The sequence below is a fragment of the Hypanus sabinus genome, chromosome 3 (genome assembly GCF_030144855.1).
Source record: "Hypanus sabinus isolate sHypSab1 chromosome 3, sHypSab1.hap1, whole genome shotgun sequence".
Lineage (NCBI taxonomy): Eukaryota > Metazoa > Chordata > Chondrichthyes > Myliobatiformes > Dasyatidae > Hypanus > Hypanus sabinus.
The window spans coordinates 108,699,306-108,723,369 of record NC_082708.1 but is presented as its reverse complement, the minus strand read 5'-3'; the positions used below and the strand labels follow the sequence as shown (position 1 = coordinate 108,723,369).

At 40.0% G+C, this 24,064-nt stretch overlaps 1 protein-coding gene across 1 annotated transcript in view; it reads right to left on the bottom strand.

Annotated features, from left to right (window-relative positions):
- The window catches only part of LOC132390927 (tryptophan 2,3-dioxygenase-like), a 71,127-nt gene extending 47,277 nt beyond the window's left edge, over window positions 1-23,850 (bottom strand). Inside the window, exons 1-5 of the mRNA XM_059963462.1 lie at window positions 23,816-23,850; window positions 20,995-21,094; window positions 8,390-8,480; window positions 8,204-8,274; window positions 5,741-5,868 (exon numbers count right to left, since the gene is read on the bottom strand). Coding sequence (XP_059819445.1) covers window positions 5,741-5,868; window positions 8,204-8,274; window positions 8,390-8,480; window positions 20,995-21,094; window positions 23,816-23,850 — 425 coding nt within the window. The remainder of the gene's footprint in view (window positions 1-5,740; window positions 5,869-8,203; window positions 8,275-8,389; window positions 8,481-20,994; window positions 21,095-23,815) is intronic.
- Between the last annotated feature and the right edge of the window lie 214 nt (window positions 23,851-24,064).

The window sequence follows — 24,064 nt, the reverse complement described above, 5'->3', positions numbered from 1 at the left end:
GAAGAGACTGAAGAAGGTGGACGTGTGCTGGACTGCTCGTAAGACCACCGGGGTGGTCCCAGGTGCGACGGCCGGATGGGTCGATTGGTTCGTTGATTGAGCTCCAACGAGTGCACTAAACAGACTGAACTTTGATAAGTGGCGCCTTTTGTTTTTTTCCTTGTGTATATATATTGTATTGCTTACTACTCTTTTTAATTTTAGTAAACTCTTTAAAGTGTATTTCATAACGGTATTTGTTGTGGATTTGATACTGTTGGCGGGCTCGAGGCGTAAACTCGATTCTCACAGCACCTGCGTGTACAGGAGGTGGGTTGGAGAGTGGCTGGATCCCCTTTTTCCCCTAGACATATACCAGCCTGTTGGGTAAGGGTTACACTCGTGTTTGCGTTTTTATATATTCTGACTAGTTTATTCGTACTTGAAGTTCACTGATGCTGTTCACCATGAAGTCATACCAAAGTGTATTAATAAAAGGTCAGTGAGATTGATGCAGTCTACAAGCAGGGACTCCTACTATTGCTAAATACAGTGATGATTTGATTTTAGACAATAGACAATAGGTGCAGAAGTAGACCATTCGGCCCCTCGAGTCTGCACCGCCATTCTGAGATCATGGCTGGTCATTCACTATCAATACCCAGTCCCTGCCTTGTCCCCATATCCCTTGATTCCCCTATCCATGAGATATCTATCTAGCTCCTTCTTGAAAGCATCCAGAGAATTGGCCTCCACCATCTTCCGAGGCAGTACATTCCACACCTCCACAACTCTCTGGGAGAAGAAGCTCTTCCTCAACTCTGTTTTAAATAACTGACCTCTTATTCTCAATCCATGCCCTCTGGTACTGGACTCTCCCAACATCTGGAACATATTTCCTGCCTCAATCCTATCAAATCCTTTAATTATCTTAAACGTTTCAATCAGATCCCCTCTCAATCTCCTCAATTCCAGCGTGTGCAAGCCCAATCTCTCCAATCTCTCTGCGTAAGACAGCCCTGCCATCCCAGGAATCAACCTAGTGAATCTACGCTGCACTTCCTCAATTGCCAGAATGTCCTTCCTTAAACCTGGAGACCAAAACTGTACACAATATTCCAGATGTGGTCTCACCAGGGCCCTATACAAATGCAAAAGGACATCCTTGCTCTTGTACTCAATTCCCCTTGTAACAAAGGCCAACATTCCATTTGCCCTCTTCACTGCCTGTTGCACTTGCTCATTCACCTTCATTGACTGATGAACTAGGACTCCTAGGTCTCTTTGCATTTCTCCCTTACCTAACTCTACACCGTTCAGACAATACTCTGCCCTCTTGTTCCTGCTTCCAAAGTGGATAACTTCACATTTATTCACATTGAATGACATCTGCCAAGTATCTGCCCACTCACCCAGCCTATCCAAGTCTCCCTGTATTCTCCTAACGTTCTTTTCGCATGTCACACTGCCACCCAGTTTAGTATTTTCAGCAAACTTGCTGATATAGTTTTCAATGCCCTCATCTAAATCGTTGACATAAATCGTAAAGAGCTGTGGTCCCAATACAGAGCCCTGTGGTACCCCACTAGTCACCTCCAGCCAGTCCGAGAAACACCCATTCACTGCTACCCTTTGCTTTCTATCTGCCAACCAGTTTTCTATCCATGTTGAAACCTTGCCCCCAATGCCATGAGCTCTGATTTTACTCACCAATCTCCTATGTGGCACCTTATCAAATGCCTTCTGAAAATCTAGGTACACAACATCCACTGGCTTACCCTCGTCTAACATCCTTGTTAAAAAACTCCAACAAATTAGTCAAGCATGATTTGCCCTTGGTAAATTCATGCTGGCTCGGCCTAATCCTATTACTGCCATCAAGATGTGCCACTATTTCGTCCTTAATAATGGACTCAAGCATCTTTCCCACGACTGACGTTAGGCTAACAGGGCGATAGTTCTCCGTTTTCTCCTTCCCTCCCTTCTTGAAAAGTGGGATAACATTAGCCACTCTCCAATCTTCAGGAACTGATCCTGAATCTAAGGAACATTGGAAAATGATTACCAATGCATCCGCAATTTCTTTTAGAACCCTCGGATGCAGACCATCTGGACCCAGGGATTTATTAGCCTTCAGTCCTATCAGTCTACTCATCACAATTTCTTTCCTAATGTCAATCTGTCTCAATTCCTCTGATATCTTATGACCCTGGCCCGTCCATACATCTGGGAGATTGCTTGGGTCCTCCCTGGTGAAGACAGATCTAAAGTATGCATTAAATTCTGTTGCCATTTCTTTGTTTCCCATAACAATTTCTCCCAATTCATTCTTCAAGGGGCCAACATTGTTCTTAACTATCTTCTTTCTCTTCACATAGCTAAAAAAGCTTTTGCTATTCCCTTTTATATTCCTGGCTAGACTGAGCTCATACCTGATTTTTTTCTCTCCCTATTGCTTTTTTAGTTAAGATCTGCTGTTCCTTAAAACTTTCCCAATCATCTGTATTCCCACTCATCTTAGCCCTGTCATACTTCTTTTTCTGTAATGCTATACAATCTCTGACTTCCTTTGTCAACCACTGTGGCCCCTTCCCCCTCTTTGAATCCTTCCTTCTCATTGGAATGAACTGCTTTTGCATCTTTTGTATTATCCTCAAGAATATCTGCCACTGCTGATCCACTGTCTTTCCTGCCAGGGCATCCGCCCATTTAACTTTGGCCAGCTCTTCCCTCATGGCTCCGTAGTCTCCTTTATTTAATTGCAACACTGACACCTCTGATCTGCCCTTATCTCTCTCAAATTGTAGATAAAAACTTATCATGTTATAATCACTACTTCCTAATGGCTCCTTTACTTCAAGATCACTTATCAATTCCTGTTCATTACACATCACCAAGTCCAAAATAGCCTCGTTCCTGGTTGGCTCAAGCACAAGCTGTTCCAAAAATACATCCCTTAGACACTCCACAAACTCCCTATCCTGGGGTTCAGCACCGACCTGATTCTCCCAGTTCACCTGCATGTTGAAATCTCCCATAACGACTGCATTACCTTTAGCACGTGCCAATGTTAACTCCCTAATCAACTTGTACCCAATATCCACGCTACTGTTTGGTGGCCTGTACACAACACCCATTAGGGTCTTTTTACCCTTACTGTTCCTCAGCTCAATCCACACAGACTCTACTTCCCCTTTAAATGCAGGTTGGTACGATCCCGGGGTTTGCAAATGTTACAAATTCTGAAGGTGATGTCAGTAACACAGAAGAGTTGTTACTTGGGCAACAAGATGATACTGATGGCCAAAGCAATGGCAGAGGAAGCATTATGCACTTCGGGAGGACTAAAAAGAGCTAAACACACACAAAGGAAGGTCGGGCCCTCAGTGGGCCTCAATACTACTGAGGCCTTCAGTGTAGGTCCAAGGATCCCTAAAAGGTTGGATAGACCCACATAAACAGGTGATGAAGAAGGCATGCCGGATATTTGTTCTCATCCGTTTTCCACTCCCTTTCAGCCCACTGGGCCCACTTGAAAAACTATTGCTCTACACGTGGTAGTGTAGTGGTTAGCACAATGCTTTACCGTACCAACCACCAGGTTCAGTTCCCCCGCTGCCTTCTGTAAGGAGTTTCTACAATCTACATTCTCCCTGTGACCACGTGGGTTTCCTCTGGGTGCTCCAGTTTCCTCCCAAAGTCCGAAGATGTACTGGTTGGTAGGTTTACTGGTCATTGTAAAAATTATCCTGTGATTAGGCTGGCATTAAATCGGGGGATTTCTGGGCCGCAGGGCTCAACAGGCCTACCCCACGCTGTATCTCAATCAATCAATAAACAAACAAACAGATAAATAAATGCAGCCATGGTGTGTAAAACCAGGGGCAGAGCTTTAAAGTGAGGGATGGGAGATTGAGATGGGATGTGAGGAAACATTTTTTATCCAGATGACGGTCTGAATCTGGAACAACTGTTGAGGGATTGGTGAAGGCAGAGACCCTCACAACATTTAAGAAATACCTAGATGAGTACTGGGTCAAGGCAGGAAATGGAAATAGGATTAACATAGTTGAGTGCTCAATAACCAAGAGGGATTTTGTGCACTGAAGGCCCATGTCAGTGCTACATGATGCACCTCATGCTTGGAAATCTTGATCCTTGAATTCAAGCACCTAGTGTCACTTTTACTACATGTGGCCCCTGAGGAAACATGTTATATCCTGATTCCCAAATATTACACAAACTGCAAGCAAACTTTCTTCTGTTGTCCTTTCAAGGAATCTCTAACCACTTTTAGAAATATTCATTCAATTGCTACCCTGAAATACTCCTTTTTCTCACCTTTCCAGTTTAAGATAAAGGCATTAATTGGAAAGCAGTGGTTCCACCACAGTCAGAGCAGATACCTGGGGTATGAATTGCTTAAATCTGCACTTTTGATACTTGAGCTTTGAGTGGTTTCACCCTAGGTGCTTTGTGAAATATCAGACTGATATCACTAAACGTAGTTCCTACAATTGCCTAATTTCAACTTTTGCATTGAGGTGTAACGCATCCACTCAGCACTTACAATCTCAAGAATTGCTCTCGTGGATTGCTCATTTTAGGTATAACTTTATCATAATTATTTATTTACTTTGCAAGTTTTAATCTTCTTTAAATCTGCTTCTTAGCTAATCTGCACAAAGCAGTGTATATGATCAGATTAATCTGGATATTTACAGAGGAAGACAATTCCTTCCCTACCATGATTATATTACACTTGGTCGCTTTTGTTTTGGTTGCTACTTTGTGTGATTTTGATCAGGGTGAACTGGCTCTGAGACCCGAAGTTAACAAATGACACAGCGCTGGATTGAACTGAACTGAGCTGAACCAAATTATGCCTGGACTCTTCAATGATTTTACGGTTTGGTGTCTTATATTCTGTATTTTTCGCTCTTATTTTGCCGTTTGCACTATTTGCTTTTTTTAGCACATTGGGGGAGTTGATGTTTTTCTTTGAATGGGTTCCATGGTTTTCTTTGTTTCGTGGCTGTCTGTGGGAAGACAGATCTCAGGGTTGTATACTGCCTACAGACTTTCATAGTAAATGTACTCTGAATCTTTGAAAGCCACTTTAAACATTGACTATGGTACAGCTTTCAGTTTTGTATGACGTGTGATTGCAGGTCTGGAGAACGTCAAGCAAAGTCACCTGCGCTGCAGGGTGGATTCCAAATACCCAGTAAAACCCTGCAGATTTTCATCCCACTGCTCTCAGGAATTCCTGTATGTCTGGACATCAGTGGCAAAAAAATGAACAGCATACCCATGGCTGAAAATTCTTCTTCCCCCAAAACTCCTCATACAACCCCTCAATACCACTCCATCAGATGCCCAAGGACACCAGACCCTGACTCACTGGGACTTCCTCTCTCTGGCATTGACACAACTTGGAGCACAAATGATGGGTCCAGCAGCAAGTCACGTCACAACCTGATGCCTCACTGTAGTTCTTCTGATGACAGCCATGGTTTTTGATCATTCTAGAGGCAGAAGATTTTAAAACTCCATCCTTATGTGTACATGACTAATTAAACCCCATGGCCCTCTCTTTTGTCTACCTGATTTGGAAATCTTTATCCAACAAACACCAATATGTGGAACAATATACTCCAGTAAAGTGGCAAATGACAAAGGTTTTTTCCCCAAATTCAGATGCATTGTGCTGTAATTTACTTTTGTTCTGTTCCAGCATTTAATTATAAGTATTTGCTACCTGAAATCAAAGAAATCCAAAGCTGTCATTGTCTCCAGAACTGCAAACTGATCCACTAGGAGTTTAAGGATTGTCGCGATTCGATGAATTCTTGAGATCACCTTCAACATATTTCTTTCATCTCTTACCTGGAACAAATATTTTCCCAAAAGGGTTATAATTTACTGTTCATTCAATTTTTTTAAAAAAAAAGCAAAACTGAATTATCCTCAAGATAAGTTGGAATGGCCAACCACCTACATACCTAGAACAAATTAAAAATAACATAAAAAGATTCTGAAATGTCTCAAATTTACCATGTGGCCAGAAGCACTTTCAAACGTTACTTCTGATTTGGTCTTATAGCATTATACATATATTCTGACAGGTTCTGAATTGACAAATGAAAACTATTGCTTTCCCTTAACTACCAACAATTGTGGCAGTGATCAACATTCCAGAAGCTGAGAATATAAATTCCAGCACTGAATTTCTGCAATTAAATTCATAGCACCAGTTTTGCAGTTGAAATGTCAGTTCTAAGTGGAGCTTCCTACATCTCCTTCAGCGAGTTCCAGCAACTCTGGGAATTCAGCACTTGCATGTTAACACAGAAATCCCAAGCACACTTACCGTGTCTAGTGCGGAAGCAAATTGCTGTGGCATTTCTCCACAACTAGTGTTAGTGGTCTCACTGAAACTATCCGCACAAGGTTGGATTCAATGTTTACAAATTATTCACCACTGAGTTCAATGAAAGAGGCTGGCTGCAAGACGTTGAAAGGAAAATACTAACAGACTAAATAACTTCTTTTAAATGCCTTAATATTTTTCAAGTGTTTAGGTCCTCTATTTTCCATTAGTAACCTCTACATTTTACAAATAACGTTGGGAAATGAGAAACGTTATGTTTTTGACTGCTTTAAACCAGGGAGCACGTATTAGCTGCCTGCCGAAGGACTTCTTCAACAATTTTGTGGGTGCAACTCCTTTTGCTCCCTCCATATGAAATCCCTGCACATAAATTGGGATTTTTGTTGATGACGTGTTTGCCAGCAGGTTCTCACAGAAGGAATCACACAAGGAAAGTACACACAGATTGACACCGACCACAGATGTAAGTAATTAAATATTACAAGTATCAGTAATATCTGTTAAACCTAAAAATAAACATTTAGATATCTGTAATATCTAAACATTTAGTTTGCATGATGCAGTATAACAAGTACTGTATATTTGTATAGAGACACAAGAAATTGCAGATGCTGAAATCAGAGGCAAAAATGTAAACTGCCTGAACCACAAGTATCAGTAGAGGCAAAGGGAGAGCTGACATTGTGGGTAACGATCTGCATTAGGAGTGAGACTATAGGGGAAAGGTAGTCAGAGGGAGAGCAAGACAAGGGCTGGAACAAGGTGAGGTGGCAGCTAGGGGAAGAAGAATGAGACATTTCGAGACAGATACTAGTAAGGAATGGGTGGAACCATAAGAGAAAGGAAACTGGGCAGATGGAGAGAGGGAGCAGGGGATAGAGAAGACAGAGACAGAAATGGGAAAAGAGGAAACCAAGGTGGACCAGTAGGAATGGGAAAACAACACAAGTGGACTGTTTCCTGATTTTAATAAAGTTCTTTCAGATTTTCTTGTAATGTTTTCCCAAACTCCTCCAGAGTATTATTGTATTCTATATTTGGTCAGTTCAGCTACACAGGAATCATGGTTCTGAAGTTATTGAGATATATCTTCTCCAAAAAGTACTGATGTCCTTCCAAGCTAATAAAAAGAGCAGAACTTCCAACAAAAATTCCAGTCAATTTCAGAAAGAAACCAAAGAACAGCCCAATCATTTTCGCAATACAAGATCACTCAACAGACAAGGGGGAAGAATGAAATTAGAATGGAATATGCTAGAAATACTTAGTGGATCAGGCAGCTTCGGTGGAGGAGGAAAAAGATGCTCTGTCTTTTTTTGAGGAAAAAGATTACTAAGCTTTCATCAGAACAAGGAAGTTAGACATCAAACCTATTTTATGGCAGAGAGAATGGAGGGTAGAGAAAGAAAGACAATCTTTGTGATAGTGGAATGGCAAAACGTCATTGATGGTGATGATGGTGCAGCTGGAAGTGGTTGAAGGGAACATTGACTTATATTCAGTATTGACATGGATATGCATTATTTGCGTTTAATTGGGTGGCTTAGCTTTACAAGTAGAAGCTCCTGTATAAATTACAAACCAGGATCTGGTTAGGATGTCATGGAAACGCACAGAAGTGGTGGGGGGGTGGGCAGTTTGCTCCATTATGTCTGTTCCTACTATAAGAAGAATTAATCAATTAGTCCATTTTCCCTGGTTCCAATGGACAATTCCTCCTCTGGCAAATTTTATCCATTTACTCAGCCAGGAGAAATCCACCCAGCTGTGTCAAATGCTCCTCCATCTCATCGCGTGTATTCAGAATAGGGGAGAATGCAAATTACTCACGTGACCATTCTGAAATATTTCCCGTACTGAATCCAGTTCCCAAAGAATCTGCTTGAACCACAATTCATAAGCTGCAATTTGTAAAGACAAATAGAGTTACTGATAATGTACCAAAATAATGCTGAATTATTTCATGAACAATTTGCAAGTACCGCATATTTTCAGCAACAAATGTTAGCTCCTCACCTTGGTGGGTTATAATAAAAAGATGTTCATCATGTATCTTGTTTCCCTTCTTTTCACTAACCAGTTCTTGTGCGTTGATGATTTTATCCAGCTTAAACAGAAGAATAAAGTTCAATTACCAGTCAAAAAGCATTTCAGAGATACAAAATAACCAAGGATTCTGATTGTTTATTTTTATATCTTTTACTTCATGCTTCCTAACCTGCAGCAAGTACAGTACACCGTGAGACGAAGAAATAATGCAGTCATTCAGAAGGACAGAGGCAATAAGAAAACAAGTCTTTATGGCGAATTATAAGCTCTTCTTCCATGGAGGGAGCAGCAGAAACAGAAGAAATGTCATTTAAAATTGGTCTTTTAGTATATTTGTTCATCTTTTACACAAGTTCCAGTTTGGCAAGCACTGTGAAAAATTAATTTTACTATAACTCTCAAACATATACTGAGGTATCTTTAAAGTCACTAATTATGTGTTATGTTGACAAAGACAGTCTGCAAATTGGACCACTGCTGAACTAAAGCCATTAGAACAATGGAGCACAGTTAGCATTACTCTGTTCAAGCTGATGAATATTTGATGTGATATTCAAACACTGCATCTCTAGAAATCTTGAGCACTTGCTTCCCTTCTCTTCCAAATGTGCGCTTCACACTAATTGACACCCCGTACCTTTCATTCTATTTATGTAGAGAACTGTGTTAGGGCAATTGCAAGCCTCCTGCTTATTAGAAATGCTTCTCTTTCTTCTCCTGAATGATTTGATAATAGTGGTAAGAGAGTGCAGGTGGGAGGGTGAGGTTGTGAGGGATACATCCTCTGCCAGGAGAAGCCATCATTGAGCAGACATGAAAAGGTGATTTGATGGAACTACTGAAGTAATTGCCTGCAGCTCAGACAGTAAATGAGAAATTATATCAACTTACTGGATTTGACAAGATTACTTTTACATACTTGGACTGTAGGTCACAAAATAAACTTTGAAATAGATATAATTGCACTATTTCAACGCGCCCTCTCCTTTCCACAACTTGAACAGGCTTATATCCTTCCCTCTACCTATTCTTAACTTAACGATATCGTGATTTCTGTTTGATAGATGTTCCTTGTTTACTTCCTAGAAACAGATCCTTCACCATTGGCCAAAGACACACCGAGCAAAAACAGCTCTCCAGAACACATTTCAAAAGTTATTCCTCCAACTTATGTTATTGTTCTCACAGCTTAGACATCTGGAAAGCCTTCATGTCTACACTTCCTTACAAATTTGTTCTGCAGTACCATTTCACTAAACAGGTGACCTATAGAATGCAACCATGTCTCTGTTGTTGATTAAATAGATCAGTTTAGTCCTCCATTGTACCAATCTTCTCTCTAGTGCTACAACATTCTCCTTAACCAATACAGCACCTCCCCTCCTTTCTTCCTCTCCCATTCTTTACTGAACACCATGTGTCAAAGAATATCACAGAACCCACCTCTGCCTTTTTGTAAATGTCAGATTCAGATTCAGTTTATTGTCATTTAGAAACCACAAATGCAATGCAGTTTAAAAATGAGACAACGTTCCTCCAGAATGATATCACAAAAGCACATGACAAAACAGACTACACCAGAAAATCCACATAACATTTGGCAATCCCCAATCCAGAGTCCGGAGAGGCTGCTGCATATTAATATCACGCTACCGTCTAGCGTGTACCCCGGAAAGGAGCTCCAAATCCACCAGACAAAACAAGACCAAAAACTAAAGCTACAAGACCTGCACAAAACCACATAGTTACAACAGTGCAAACAATAGCATAATTGATATAAAAAAAACAGACCATGAACACAGTAAAAATAGTCCAAAGATGTTCAAAGACTATAAATTCAAAAGAAACCACCACACAGTCTCTATTATTGCCACATCATTATGCTATATGGTGCATTATGCATATGCTATATGGTAAAGATGTTCAAAGACTATAAATTCAAAAGAAACCACCACACAGTCTCTATTATTGCCACAGCATTATGCTATATGGTGCATTATGCATATGCTATATGGTAAACTGTGCCTGCCACAAGCAATTGTAAATTTCAAAGCTTTCTTAGACCTTCATTCACTATTAGAATAGTCTTGTTTAAAAATGCTGTATGAAATTTTTTTATTTACTGAGATACAGCACGGAATAGGCCTTTCCAGCCCTTCGAGCAACATTGCCTAGCAACCCCCAATTTAACCCTAACCTAATCACAGGACAATTTACAACGACCAATTAACCTACCAACCAGTACATCTTTGGACTGTGGGAGGAAACTGGAGCACCCAGAGGAAAGCCACACAGTCACGGGGAGAATGTACAAACTCCTTACAGGCAGTGGCAAGAATGGAACTCGGGTTGCTGGTACTGAAAAGTGTTGTGCTAACCACTACGCTACTCTGCCGTCCTAAAAATAAAACTGCAAATGTTGGAAATCTGATATGAAAATACTCTGTAGGTCAGTCAGCATCTTAACATTTCAGGTCAAGACTGTCCATATTTTGGAGAAAGGGAGGGAGAAAGAAGGATTCCACTGTGTCCATTTGTGCAAGTTGCAACCTTCTGGAAAATATCAAACTTTTCAACTTCAGGGAACTCAGCTTTACACAATAGCTACCTTCTTACTGCCCTGTGAATCCATTTGTGATAGTCTCACCCTATCACAAATATTCCCCATGCAATTTAAAATTTCTCAGTTTAACTCTTTCCTAGCTTTGATAAAGGTTCCCCTGACTGCAATGCATAAACTTTGTTTCCTTTCCAATGATGCTCCCTGTATCTTCAAATTCTCTTTCTCCTCTACCAGGTACTGTCCAGGGATGCAGTTCTTATTGAAAGGAGAAGGGATTTGATAATAGGCTGTGAAGAAAAAGTTCAAGTTGCATGTTCGATTCAGTGGTTTGTAAAACAGAAATAATGTTGAGGTGGGGCAGACTGAGAATTGAAATGGTATAATTTCAGCCAGCGCTGGCGTCAGTATAAATTCCCCCCCCCCCCATGACATTTAACAATATTCCCTCTGGATAGGAGGGTGTGGTTACATGCTCATCCCCATCCTGGTTTGTTGCCTTTGCCTCCATGGCTTCTGTTTTATCCTGAAAGAGGGAAGGAACTGCGTGTACATGCAGTGTGAAGTAGTGTGCAAACAATTGTTCAAGGAGTTTAGACAATGGAGTAACTTGTGCAGTTTTGGTCACCTACCTATAGGAAAGATGTAAATCAGGTTGAAACAGTACAGAAATAGTTTACAAGGATGTTGCTGGGACTGGAAGAACTGAGTTATAAGGAAAGCTTGAATAGGTTAGGACTTTAGTCCTTAGGACATAGAAGATTGAGGAGAGATTTGATAGCGGTGTACAGAATTATGAGACGTATAAATGGGGTAAATGCAAGCTGGCTTTTTGCACTGAGGTTTTTTGGGACTGCAACTAGAGGTCATGGGTTAAAGGTGAAAGGTGAAAAGTTTAAGGGGAACATGAGGGGTAACTTCCTCACTCAGAAGGTTGTGAGAGTGCAGAATGAGATGCCAGTGCAAGTGCTGCAGACAAGCTCAATTTCAACATTTAAGCAAAGTTTGGATAGATACATGGATGGTAGGTGTATGGAGGGTTATGGTCCTGATGCAGATTGATGGAATTAGGCAGTTTAAATGGATTGGCACTAACTGAATGAGCCAAATGGCCCATTTCTGTGCTGGACTTTTCTATGGCTCTAATGTGTGCCTGTGTGTGGCACGTGGCCAAGTGGTTAGGGTGTTTGACTAAGCGACCTGAAGGTCGTGAGTTCAAGCCCAGCAGAGGCAATGTGTGTCATTGAGCAAGGCACTTAACCACATCTGAATAATGGGTCAACCTCGCGATAGACTGGCATCCTATCCAGGGGGGTGGGGGGGGGAGTCTCGTACTCTCAGTCGCTTCACGCCACAGAAACCGGCATAAGCACCGGCCTGTCAAGCCACAAAGGTTCGGGACAGGACTTTGACTTTGAATGTGTGCCTGTAGGGCTCACCCCAGTACTAGAAAACAAAGAGTGCATGTTTGGTGATGTTTATTACATTACTGGTGTGCAGAAATAGGTTGCCTCTGCTTCTGTGTTTTCTGCATGAAGATTTCTGCAGGATCCCGCTAGATGGAATGATCATTAAATATTTACAAGTTATGATAGTTTGGAGAATGCCCACACAAGTTCCTCCAATTAAGTGCTGGAGGCTGGCATCAAGAAGAGCTTTAAGTGCTCTGAGCGTTCGCATAATTGGACCCTCTACTGAGGCTAAATTTCCGATTAACAGTATGGCTTGCTCTGGCTGTGTGTAGTAGGTGTTTTAAAATTAGTAGGTAGCACAATGTTGGTACGCTGTTTACATCAGAAGTAAATGGCACAAATGAATCATGCATGACTATACTTGTGTGCATTTACTGAGGCTGTCCAATATTGCTGAGCCTTTTTCTTATGTGATTATAAATAACTCCTTAGATAGAAAAGTCAGTGATGGAAACGAAGAACAGGATAAAAACCCAGAGGCGAGACTAGTTCACTGAGATTCTCATGCATTGAAATAATGATGTGCTTATAAGTAAATTTTTGAACTTAAAAATGTGTGTTTGCACCCCAGTACTAGAATTGGAACAAAGTTAGTGCAAGTTTGGTGATGTTTATTACATTAGTGATGTGCAGTAAATCGCCACCATCATCCAATACTACCAGCACTGATTGAAACCATTTTTCAAAGTGGATCATAGAGATTAGAGAGAGCTTTGGTGAATGCAGAGGCTATGGTGGGGAGGGGCTGTGGAATCTTTTCAGCACTAACCTTTGGTTGGACAGCACAACACTGGTGTCGGTCAGAAAGGTAAGTGTGGTATACAAGTATGTATACCTGTCTGGACACGCCCCTCTGCTGACTGCTCCTGTGGCTCCTCCCACAGACCCCTGTATAAAGGCGATTGGAGGCACTGCTCCCCCCTCAGTCTCCGAGATGCCATGCTCCCTTTTGCTGCTAATAAAAGCCTATCGTTCACCTCTCGTCTCCAAGAGTTATTGATGGTGCATCAGTAAGTATTTTCACTTTTCTGTAATTCATATAAAATGCAGGAACAGATTGGATCACATTTTACGGGGTTTTTTCATATTAAAAGTATAATATGTAAGCTCAGTCCCTTGTCTTTACAACATGCTGCTCCATGTAAACTGGATGAAGTGCCTGTGGTTTGAGCAGCTTGAGCACTGGTTTTTGGAACTTGAGTGACAATTGGAGACAGACGTGCACCAACAAGGCTGAAGGAGATATTATTTATTTATTTATTGAGATACAGCGCAGAACTGGTTTTTCCGGACTTTTGAGCCATGTGCCCAGCAAACCCCCGATTAACCCTAGCCTAATCCTGAGACAATTGACAATGACCAACTAACCTACCAACCGGTATGTCTTTGGACTGTGGGAAGAAACTGGAGCACCTGGAGAAAACCCACGGAGTCACGGGGAGAATATACATAATCCTTACGGGCAACAGTGGGAAATGAACCCAGGTTGTTGGTACCATAAAGTGATGTTCTAACCACTATGCTACCATGGAGAGCACAACTTTCGAGGTAGTCACTCTGCAAGTTAAGAAAAGCTGTCAAACAAAGGGATAGGTGGCACGAGGCAAAGGAATTGAAGCAAACAGGTACGGTATTCAGTGAAATCTCAGAGCACATCATCCCCCAAGGGCAGGCTTAGAAAGAACCTGACGAAAGCAGACAGCCAGGAGCTACCCATAGGTACAATATGTCTACATCTGACAGGGGAGAGAATCTAAACTGAAAATAAGAATCAGACCACTTCTATGAGGGTGAATGACTCGCACAGTGAGTTCACAAAACTCTGAGTGTCAAGAGGTATAGAGAGCCGAGTAAAAAAGGAAAAGAGGCATATGGCACATACAGAGAACTGAAAATGGGGGAGGTCTTTCAGGTCCATAGAAAATGCAATCGGAAGAAATCAGGAGGGCAAAGTTGAGGGGGGGGGGGTACATGATATATCACTGGTGGACAAGATTAAAGCCCCAAAGCATTTTGCATGTATTTTGAAGGCAAGAAAGCAACCAGGGAAAGAGTGACCAGTGTGGATGAATGTCGTAATTTGTGTATGCAGACAGAAAATGTAGGTGATCGTAGGGGAATATTTCTCATTTGTATTTGCTGTAAAGAAATTTTACAGCAAATTATCAATGAAAGAAGAAGTATGGGATATCTTCATGGACTTAAATGAGAATAATTTCCAGAGCTTAATGAGATGTATCCCAGGTTCCTAGGACAGGAGATCGCCATGGCCCTGACAGAGAATTTTAAATACTTCATTGGCTATTGTTGAAGTGCCAGGTGACTGACAGAGAATAAATGAGGTGTTTCTATTCAGGAAGGGGAGCAGGATAAACCAGACAATTCAGGCCAGTGACTGCAATATCAGTGCCAGTGAGGCTACTGAAGAAATAGCAAAGGATTAGGATTAATCAGCAGTTGGATATGCAGTAATTAATCAGGATAGTCATCATTACTTTAAGTGAGGATCCTAGATGGCTAATAATTTCAACAAGATAACCTAGTACATCAGTGAGTGTAAAGTGTTTTATGTACTGTACATGAACTACGGAAACGCCACCAGCATTTGAGGCTGGTCAAAAATGTAAGAGCCATAGAACTCTTGAAATGCTGGTCAAGTGGATTAGAAATTGGCTTGGTGGTAGAAAGCACAGGGTTGTTTCAGCAACTTGAAGCTTATGACCAGTGGTATACTGTTGTGTTCTTTATACGTGCCATGGGGCACTCATAAAGAAACATATTCTGGAAGAATATAACTAGAGCTTTTATTTAACAGCAAATAGCAACCATGCTTTAACCATACAAGTTTTGCAATCATCCTGTCATTTCTGTGCATGCTCAGAACTCTGTCCAATCACATCTTACACATGACATGTGATATCACCACATCTTCCTTTCCTTAAAAAGAAAAACAATTAGCAACATTAATCAAAACAAATGCATAATTTAACATGTCTCCATCAGTCTCTCTGGCAGTTTACAAACACGAGTAGACCTTCTAAGTGGTTCACACAGTTCTTGTGTTTTGTTGTTATTTTCATGTTTTGTCTGGTCTGCATCAATTAAGTGTAACTCTGAAGTTGACTCCTTCTTGAGGCCTTTGTGATTTCTTCTTAACACTGCTCCTTCTTCTGTTTGGACCATGTATGATCTGGGTTGTACTTCTTCAAGTACTGTAGCTTTCTATGTCCATGTGTCCATTTTGTCTTGTATCCTTACTTCACCTCCTTGGTACAGTTCAGGTAATGGACAAGAAGATCTGTCAAAGTATGTTTTCTGTTTTGCTTTGTGTTCATCTTTCCATTTTTTCACTTATTCCCCTCCCTCAGTTCTCAGAAGGCTCTCACCTATTGGCAGATTGGATCTCAAACGGCGTCCCATCAAGAGCCGAGCAGGTGAAAATCCACATTCAAGTGGAGTACTGTGATGGGCTAACAAAGCTTTATAAAATCACTTACACTATCTTTTGCTTTGTGCATCAGTTTCTTGATAATTCCTACCGACTTCTCAACCATTCCATTGGACTGAGGGAAAAATGGACTGGATGTTGTATGAACAAAGCCCCATTCACGAGCAAAATGTCTCATGCATTCACCATTGAGTTGTGGACCATTGTGTTACACGGGGGCAACGGAGGAAAACCTCTGGCACGTCAACTCAGTTAGGGAGGCTGGCATAGACCTGAACGTAGAGCAGGAAACCAGAGGGATCTTGACAAGGAGACAGGATTCACAGGAACTCTCTAGAAACTAGAGTGGAACTTAGAACTACCGGTTCTAATCAGAACAGGGAACGAAGTATCACACGAGAATTGACCAACGAACTGGCAACCTGTGATAGAGTCACCGTCGTATTTATTTCCCAGTCTCTGATGAAAGCCAGGTGTACGGTAATTGGGTAACTAGCAGCAATTGACTGAAATTGGGGCATAAACAGGGAGAAAGAAGTGTTAAAGGGGAATGGCCGACCAGAACCATGTCACATTTTCTGTGAAAACTTCATCAGGTAACCCATGTCTGGAGAAAACTGATTTCATGCATGTAATTACATTCTCTGCCATGATTCTGCTCAGACCACACACTTCAGGATACAAGGACCAGTAATCTGTTATTAATGGATAATCTTTGTTGTCAGTGACAAAAAGATCAACGCCTACCTTCTGATCAGGTCTCTGGGGACTAGGATGTGGATCCAGTGGCTCCATAGGGTTGTTACATTTGTATTTAAGGCATATTTGACAAGAAGACACCAATTCTGCAATTTCTTGATTCATCCTGGGCCAAAACATCACTTCTTGCTTCCTTCTCTTACACTTTTCAATACCCAGGTGGCCTTCATGAATTTTCCCAAGCATTTCTTTTCGGAGACTTTTAGGAACCACAATTCTGCTACCTTTGTACAATATTCCATCCACAACAGACAGTTCTGATCTGTGGTTCCAATATTCTTGTACTTCTGAGGTACAGTCATGCCTATTATATGGCCATCCATCCATCACCACTTGTATTACTTAACTGAGAATTTTGTCCTTCTCTGTCTCAAGACACAGCAGTTCCAACTTTTTGGGAGCAACAGGTACAGTCTGTATGATCATACCAACAAATGCCTGAACATCAACAGCGTCCCTGTGACTGCCTTTTGTTGTTGGATCCACAGCTCTGTAAAGTGTGTCAGCCGTGTACATGAATTTTCCAGATGTGTATGACACATTCAATGCATATCTTGCAATTTGATAATCATTCACTGAATTCGCAAAGAACAGTCACTTAAAGGTTTGTGAAACAATGCAATCAGAGGCTAATGATCAGTTTCAACATCAATAGATTGCCCTGACACAAACTGATGAAATCTCTCACAAGCAAACATAATGCTGAGCAATTCTTTTTCAATTTGTTTCTAGATCAGATAATGAACGAGATGCATATGCCACTGCTAGCCATTCCTTATCATGTTTCTGGAGTATTACTGCCCCTAAGCCTGCTTGAGATGCATCACATGAGATTTTGATAGGTCTCTCAGCATCATAGAATTTCAACACAGGTTCTTTGGTGAGCACTTCCTTGAGATTTTGCTATGCCTTCTCCTGTTCATGATTCCAGCTCCATTCCTTTTTCTTTTCTGTTAGCTGCCTCAATGGAGCAAGCTGTTCCAAAAGATTGGGTATGAATTTTCCCATGTAGTTGACCATTCCCATGAACCTTTGAACATCCTTTTTACATTGCAGTCTTGGCATGTTCTCAATAGCAGAAACCTTCAATGGATCAGGACGTACACCCTCAATGCTGATGATATCACCCACAAAGGTAAGTTCAGTCACTCCTAGCTGACATTTGTCTTTATTCAACTTCAGGTTTGCCTTGCGCGTTGCCCCTAAGACTTGACTAAGTCTGGCATCATGCTCTTGTATAAATGATCCCCAAACAATAATATTGTCCATGGAAGTATCCACACCCTCAATGTGCTCATATAGCATGTGAATAGTTTTATGGTACATTTCAGGAGCAGATGCAATTCCAAATGGAAGCCTAAGAAAATGGTATCTGGCAAAAGGAGTGTTAAAAGTACATGACTTTGAACTCAGTTCATCTAGCTTAAGTTGCCAGAATCCAGGGGATGCATCTAATTTACTAAAGTACTTCACATTAGCAAACTGTGACATAATTTCTTCACGAGTCGGAAATTTGAAATGCTCTCTTTTAATGGCTTGATTCAAGTCTCTTGGATCTAAGCAAATCCTCGGTTTTCCATTTTTTATCAACAATGGCAAGCGAATTGACCCATTCAGTCGGTTCATCAAATTTTTTTATGACTCCTAGCCTTTCCATTCTGTCTAGCTCTGTTTTCAGTTGATGACGTAATGCAAAGGTACTTTTCTACATGGATGTACTACGGGTGGCACCGTATTGTCAATTTTAATCGTGTGCTCTCCTGGAAGACAACCAAGCCCTTTGAACAAGTCCTCATACTTTTTCATCAAATAACTGTATTCTGACTCTGTGTCACTGTCCAGGACTAATACTCTTTTCACCAAATTCAGTCTCTCACAGGCAGGTAAACACAATATTGACTGACCACAAATGAAAGCGTGTGCACAATATTTTGGAGTGATACTTTTGCCACTCATGTTCCTTTAACTGGAATGTTTGCACCTGAATACCCAGTCACTTTCATATTTGTCTGATGTAACTTCGGTCTTGGCTTTAATGCATTCAACCCAGATTCTGCAAGAACATTTACTTGTGCTCCAGTATCCAGTTTAAACAGAATATTGTTTTGGTTCACTTGCAATGGCACAGTCCAGTCATTCTTATTTTGTTTGTTTTCACAAAGCACATCTACATAAAACTCCTCACATTCATTTTCAAGCACTGCATTTATGTGTTTGATTTTCTTTCTACTTCTGCAACAGCATGAAAAATGATTACTCTTACCACAATTGCTGCACATTTTCCCATATGCTGGACACTTTTTTGGCAGATGTTGCTACCCACAGCAATCACAAAGTTTTTTTCTTTCAGATGACATCTTGCTCTCTGTCTGGTTTGTTGCCGTTTTATAAATTTTTCTAGCATGTTTGCGCTTTTCCACAGCATCTACGCAGCTCTCAATAAAAAGCTCTTTAGCATTACAAACGTTACAGTTTCTGAAGCCTTGCAGAGAATCAAAGCTTTTCCCAAATTTATGTCTGGTTCTCGTAAGAGTCTTTCTCTCAGAGCATTATCCAGAAGGCCACAAACAATTCTGTCTTTGATGACAGAGTCTGTCAGCTCTGCAAACTCACATGTTTTACTGCGGTTTCTCAACTCAGTGACAAATTGATCAATTGTTTGACCAGCTCTCTGTCAACAGGTAAAGAATTTGTACCTTTCATATGTCACATTGTGCTTTGGTATACAAAATGCATCAAGTTTGTCCATTATCGCTCTTAGATTCAAATTATCTCCATTCTCAGAAGTAAAATGGTTATATACCTCAATTGCATTGTCACCAGTCACGTGAAGTAGAACGGCAGCTTGCGTGTTTTCTGATTTATCTTCTGCTCTGATCGCCGATAAATAAATTTCAAAACGCTGTTTAAATTTTTTCCAGTTTTCAGTTACGTTCCCAATCAGCTAAAGCATCGATGGGAGTTGCAAAACTTCCATTTTTAAAGCTATTAGCAAACAACAAAAAAGTTTGTGCTCTTTTTTTTGATAATCTTCACTTCTCCCGTGTTAGCAAAAAGTATTATTCTTCCAAACCAACTTCTGACAACATGTTGTGTTCTTTATACATACCGTGGGTTACTGTCATTTCTGCGCATGCTCAGAACTCTGTCCAATCACGTTCTTACACGTGACACGTGATATCACCACAGTATACCACACCATTGGCTGGAACTTTGCGGATGTCAGGGACATTATTAGTAAGTGTAAAGATGAAATAAACATTGATGGTATTGTTGCTGTTGTGAAGAACAGTCTTCAGCTACACTTACCTCTTGGTAAGATGGGCAGAGTAAATACAATTTAATTCTGGTAAATGTAAGATGATGTCATTTGGAAAGACTTATAAAGTTGGATGATTACATTCACACAAATCTCCCGCATTCTCCCCCATTCTTGCCTTTAGTGGGGAGGCAAAGCTGAACACAACACTTCAACTGGAACTGGATCAGTGTGGTAGAAGGTCTTGGTGTAGGAAGAATGTGCAGGCACTGCGGAGAGGGCATTGGAGATTTGAGGTTCCTGAGATGAGACACTAAAGTTTAAAAATATATATAGATTTGAGAATGGGGCTTTCCCTGTGAAATCAGAATTAAGTTTATCATCATTCACATATGTCATAAAATTTGTTTCTTTTGCAGTAGCCATGGCAATACAGTGCAATACGTAAAATTACTACAACACTGTGCAAGAGTCTTAGACACCTTATCTATCTATCAATTTATATACACTTAAGACTTCTGCACATTACTGTATATTTTGAAGGAAAATGTTGAAAGCTACTAAAGTGGGCCTAATGTGTTGTTCTGTTAGAAATAAATGCAGATATGATGGACTAAAAGGCTCTTTCATTACAGTTCTATAATTTTAAATAGCACATGGTAAGGTTTTTCCCTTCTACTTAAGCCATATCCATGGTCTAACAATGGGTTACATGGATTACTAAAGTCTAATTTGGCAGGACTGGTCTTAACAAGGTATCGCATGAGTACTGATGCCACCAAGAAACTTCGGTGGAGATTTATGGATTGTGTGAAATGCTACCTTGCCAAATAATTCTTGGTGTGCAAGAAAAAGTGTTCTTATGAGTTGTAAACTGAAAAAGTCAGCCAAAAGAATAGTGATGATACCCAAAGCTGCAGCTTTTCCTTTAAAAGTTGAATGTTTTCCAATGCTGAGACATTTTCTGTGTCTCATAGGTTTCAATGACACTGACACAGTTATGTAAATAGGGGTATGCTATTGAGGTAAAGAGACATTCAGTAAGGAATAATGCTGCAGTAGACTCATGAGTACCTGAAGGTAGTCCGCATATATTATTCCACCTTTACTAGCTTTATTCGTTCCAGCTTGTGATGCGTCATAATTCTCCTGTACCTCTGAAGGAAACGGATGTCTGAAAAAAGTTTGACATAAGTTTCAGTTAGAACATATCAGGGTATTTTACTGCATGATATCACATCTTACAAAAAATTAGACACTTTATTCTATAATTCAGTAAAACCTTGCACCTTCTTTCTGACCCTATGAATATGGCCCTTTTCCACCTTTGTCTCAGCTCAAGATGCTAAATGTCTCATGCCTTTTTCACTTCTAGTATCAGCTACAATATTCCAAAGTTTTTCCTGCATGTTTGCAAGCTAAATTCTCATTTTCCCAGGTCCTATTCACAGGTCACCGTGGTGTTTCATAATCTGCAATAACGTCTCCATTTTAAAATTATCACCTGTTTTTCACATCCACGCTTTCATCAGCTCCCACCCCACCTTCCTATCTCTCTAATCTCATTCACCTCCATGACCGACTGAAGTCTCTGCACTCTTGTGCACCCCAGGTTCCACCAGTAATCTCGGCTCCAAGCTGTGGAATTATTTCCCTAAAATATTGGAGAAGAACAGAATGTTTTAACAAATTAAAATTTTAAGTCAACCCATGCTTGTGATTAACTGTCATAACATTTTGAAGGTAATAATGAAGCATTATAATGATAAGATGTTGCATTTTATTGTATATTTTATATTTTATTGTATATTGGCAAATCCCATAGTCTAGTGTGTTATGTGATAGAATATCCAAGTGTGCAATAGCTAGTTAATTCCATTATGAAGTACAGTACTAAATTTTTGAATGTGATGAAGGTTTCTGCCTTTACCAAAATAGAACATAGAACAGTACTGCTCTGGATAGGCTATTCAGCCCACATTGTTGTGCCAATCTTGATGCCAATTTATACCAAATATCCTCCTCTTGTGTCTGATAGGGTGGTAAGACATAGGAGCAGAATTAGGCCATCTGGCCCAATGAGTCTGCTCCACCATTCAATCATGGCTGATCCTTTTTTCTATCTTCTCCTCAACCCCAGTTCCCGGCCTTCTCCCCGTAACCTTTGATGCCATGTCCAATCGAGAACCCATCAATCTCCGTATCATCCATATATCATTCCATTCCCTTCACAAGTTGTGTCAGCCTAAGGTGGCTTTCTTTTTCTCTCAATCTTAAGCACACAGTCACTAACAGTTAACTTCTCAACATAGTTAAGACCAAGTCATTCATATATTTGGAAAAAAATAATGGACCGAGCACTCTGCTGGATTTCATTATGTAAAGGTGTATCATAAAGTAAAAGCCATTTACCAATCTTTCAATGATTCTGATAAACTGAGAAGTTATTTTAATCAAAATATTTTCTGTTATAATCATCAGCCATAAAACAGGGTATTTCCCGGATTACAATGGCTTAGTTCACTGAGTCAACCAATCTATGCATTTACAATAAGCAGATAGGACAAGATGATACAGAAAAAGGGGGAGACTGAAAATTGAATTGACTGAGTGGAAATTTTATGTTTTAAAGAAGATTAGAGGGAATAAATCTTAAAAGGGACCTGCATCCAGGTTTGATCATCTCTGCCCATGGGGAACACTCTTTCAAGTGGCTGCAGAGTGAGTAATGTTGAAAGTCAACCACATTTAAACAGAACTTTGCTTGCAAATAGTTTTTAAAATTTAAAGGGAAGAGCAGATTAGAATGTGTGCAATTTTTAAAATCCAAAAAAATAACTAAACAAAAAATGAGTTTACTGCTTTTTTGTGAGCTTTTTCTTTTCCCTCAGCCAGAAGTACTCAAGTCAAATTCAGGAGTTACTGTATCAGAGAGGAAGCATGGAGCATCGAACTATAGATTTCAGAATTCACAGGTAGCGAATCCAAATTAAACTCTGGAGATAGTTCAATGATTTTAATTTAGGAAGGATTTATTTATTCTTACAAAAAGTCTGAAAAAAACAGGGATAATGACTATTTTGAAATTTAATCATAACAATTAACTTAGTGAATGACTAATTTATTTGCTTCCCATTGGAAAAGAAGCATGGTCCAGGAAACCGAGAAAACTCATTACACTCCTCAGAATAGATTTTCAACATCTGCCAGGGAAGGTAGGAGAGTAAAGTAGCCCCTCATAGCTTTATGTTGTATCCTATTTAGACTTTGGTAAACAGTTTTTTTGTTTTTGATAAAATCAACAGAAATCTGTATGGAAGTTAATGATTTATAATATTTATCCATAATATAACATAAATATGATAACTCAACATATTAGAAATTGTTTTTGGATTATTCATTTAATCAAAGTTATCCAATAATAAATTATACAATCATTATGGAACTTGCTCTACAGATATGCACTCAGTTTGAGTTAGGATGCCAATGTACTCTGTCCCAAGGTAAATGATTCATTGAAGTCCATTCATAAACAAGGTTCAAAACAATGATTGAAATACTCCATTGTAAATTTGCATTTCTACTAACCCATTCAGTGAGTTTTCTTATCGATGTTCATACAAATCCTTCGAAAAAATATTCTATAATGCAATAGTTCTGTAACTTACGGTTATTATATTGCAGCTCTTTATCCGTGAAATGTAATGTAAAGCTGGCAGAGAAATTGCAATCAAACTAAAGTCAATAATATAGTACCAAGAAATTTCAAAAGCAGAACATACTGGTTCTTGAGTAGATGGTGAATTGATTGTGTCTTGATTGTTTTTCTTTTGCTGTGATGTTTAACCTCATCAAACATTCAAATTAGTATCCAAACTTTAAACTTGAACATTACATGGTCTTTTCTTTGTCCACATCACCCAGAGTCATCAGGACTGATGCACAAAATGAATGAAATCATAAAAGAATGATTATATTGTTAATGTTGCTAAATATGATGAGAAGAGCATACCATAGCCTACAGCTCTTCCTGTGGTTTTATGTCGCATCAGAGGAACCCCAAAGAGGAAAGCCAAACTAAGTCAATTCGAGTTGGTAACAGGACATCCTGTGTTATTGCCCAAAGCTCTCGATCTCAGAGATG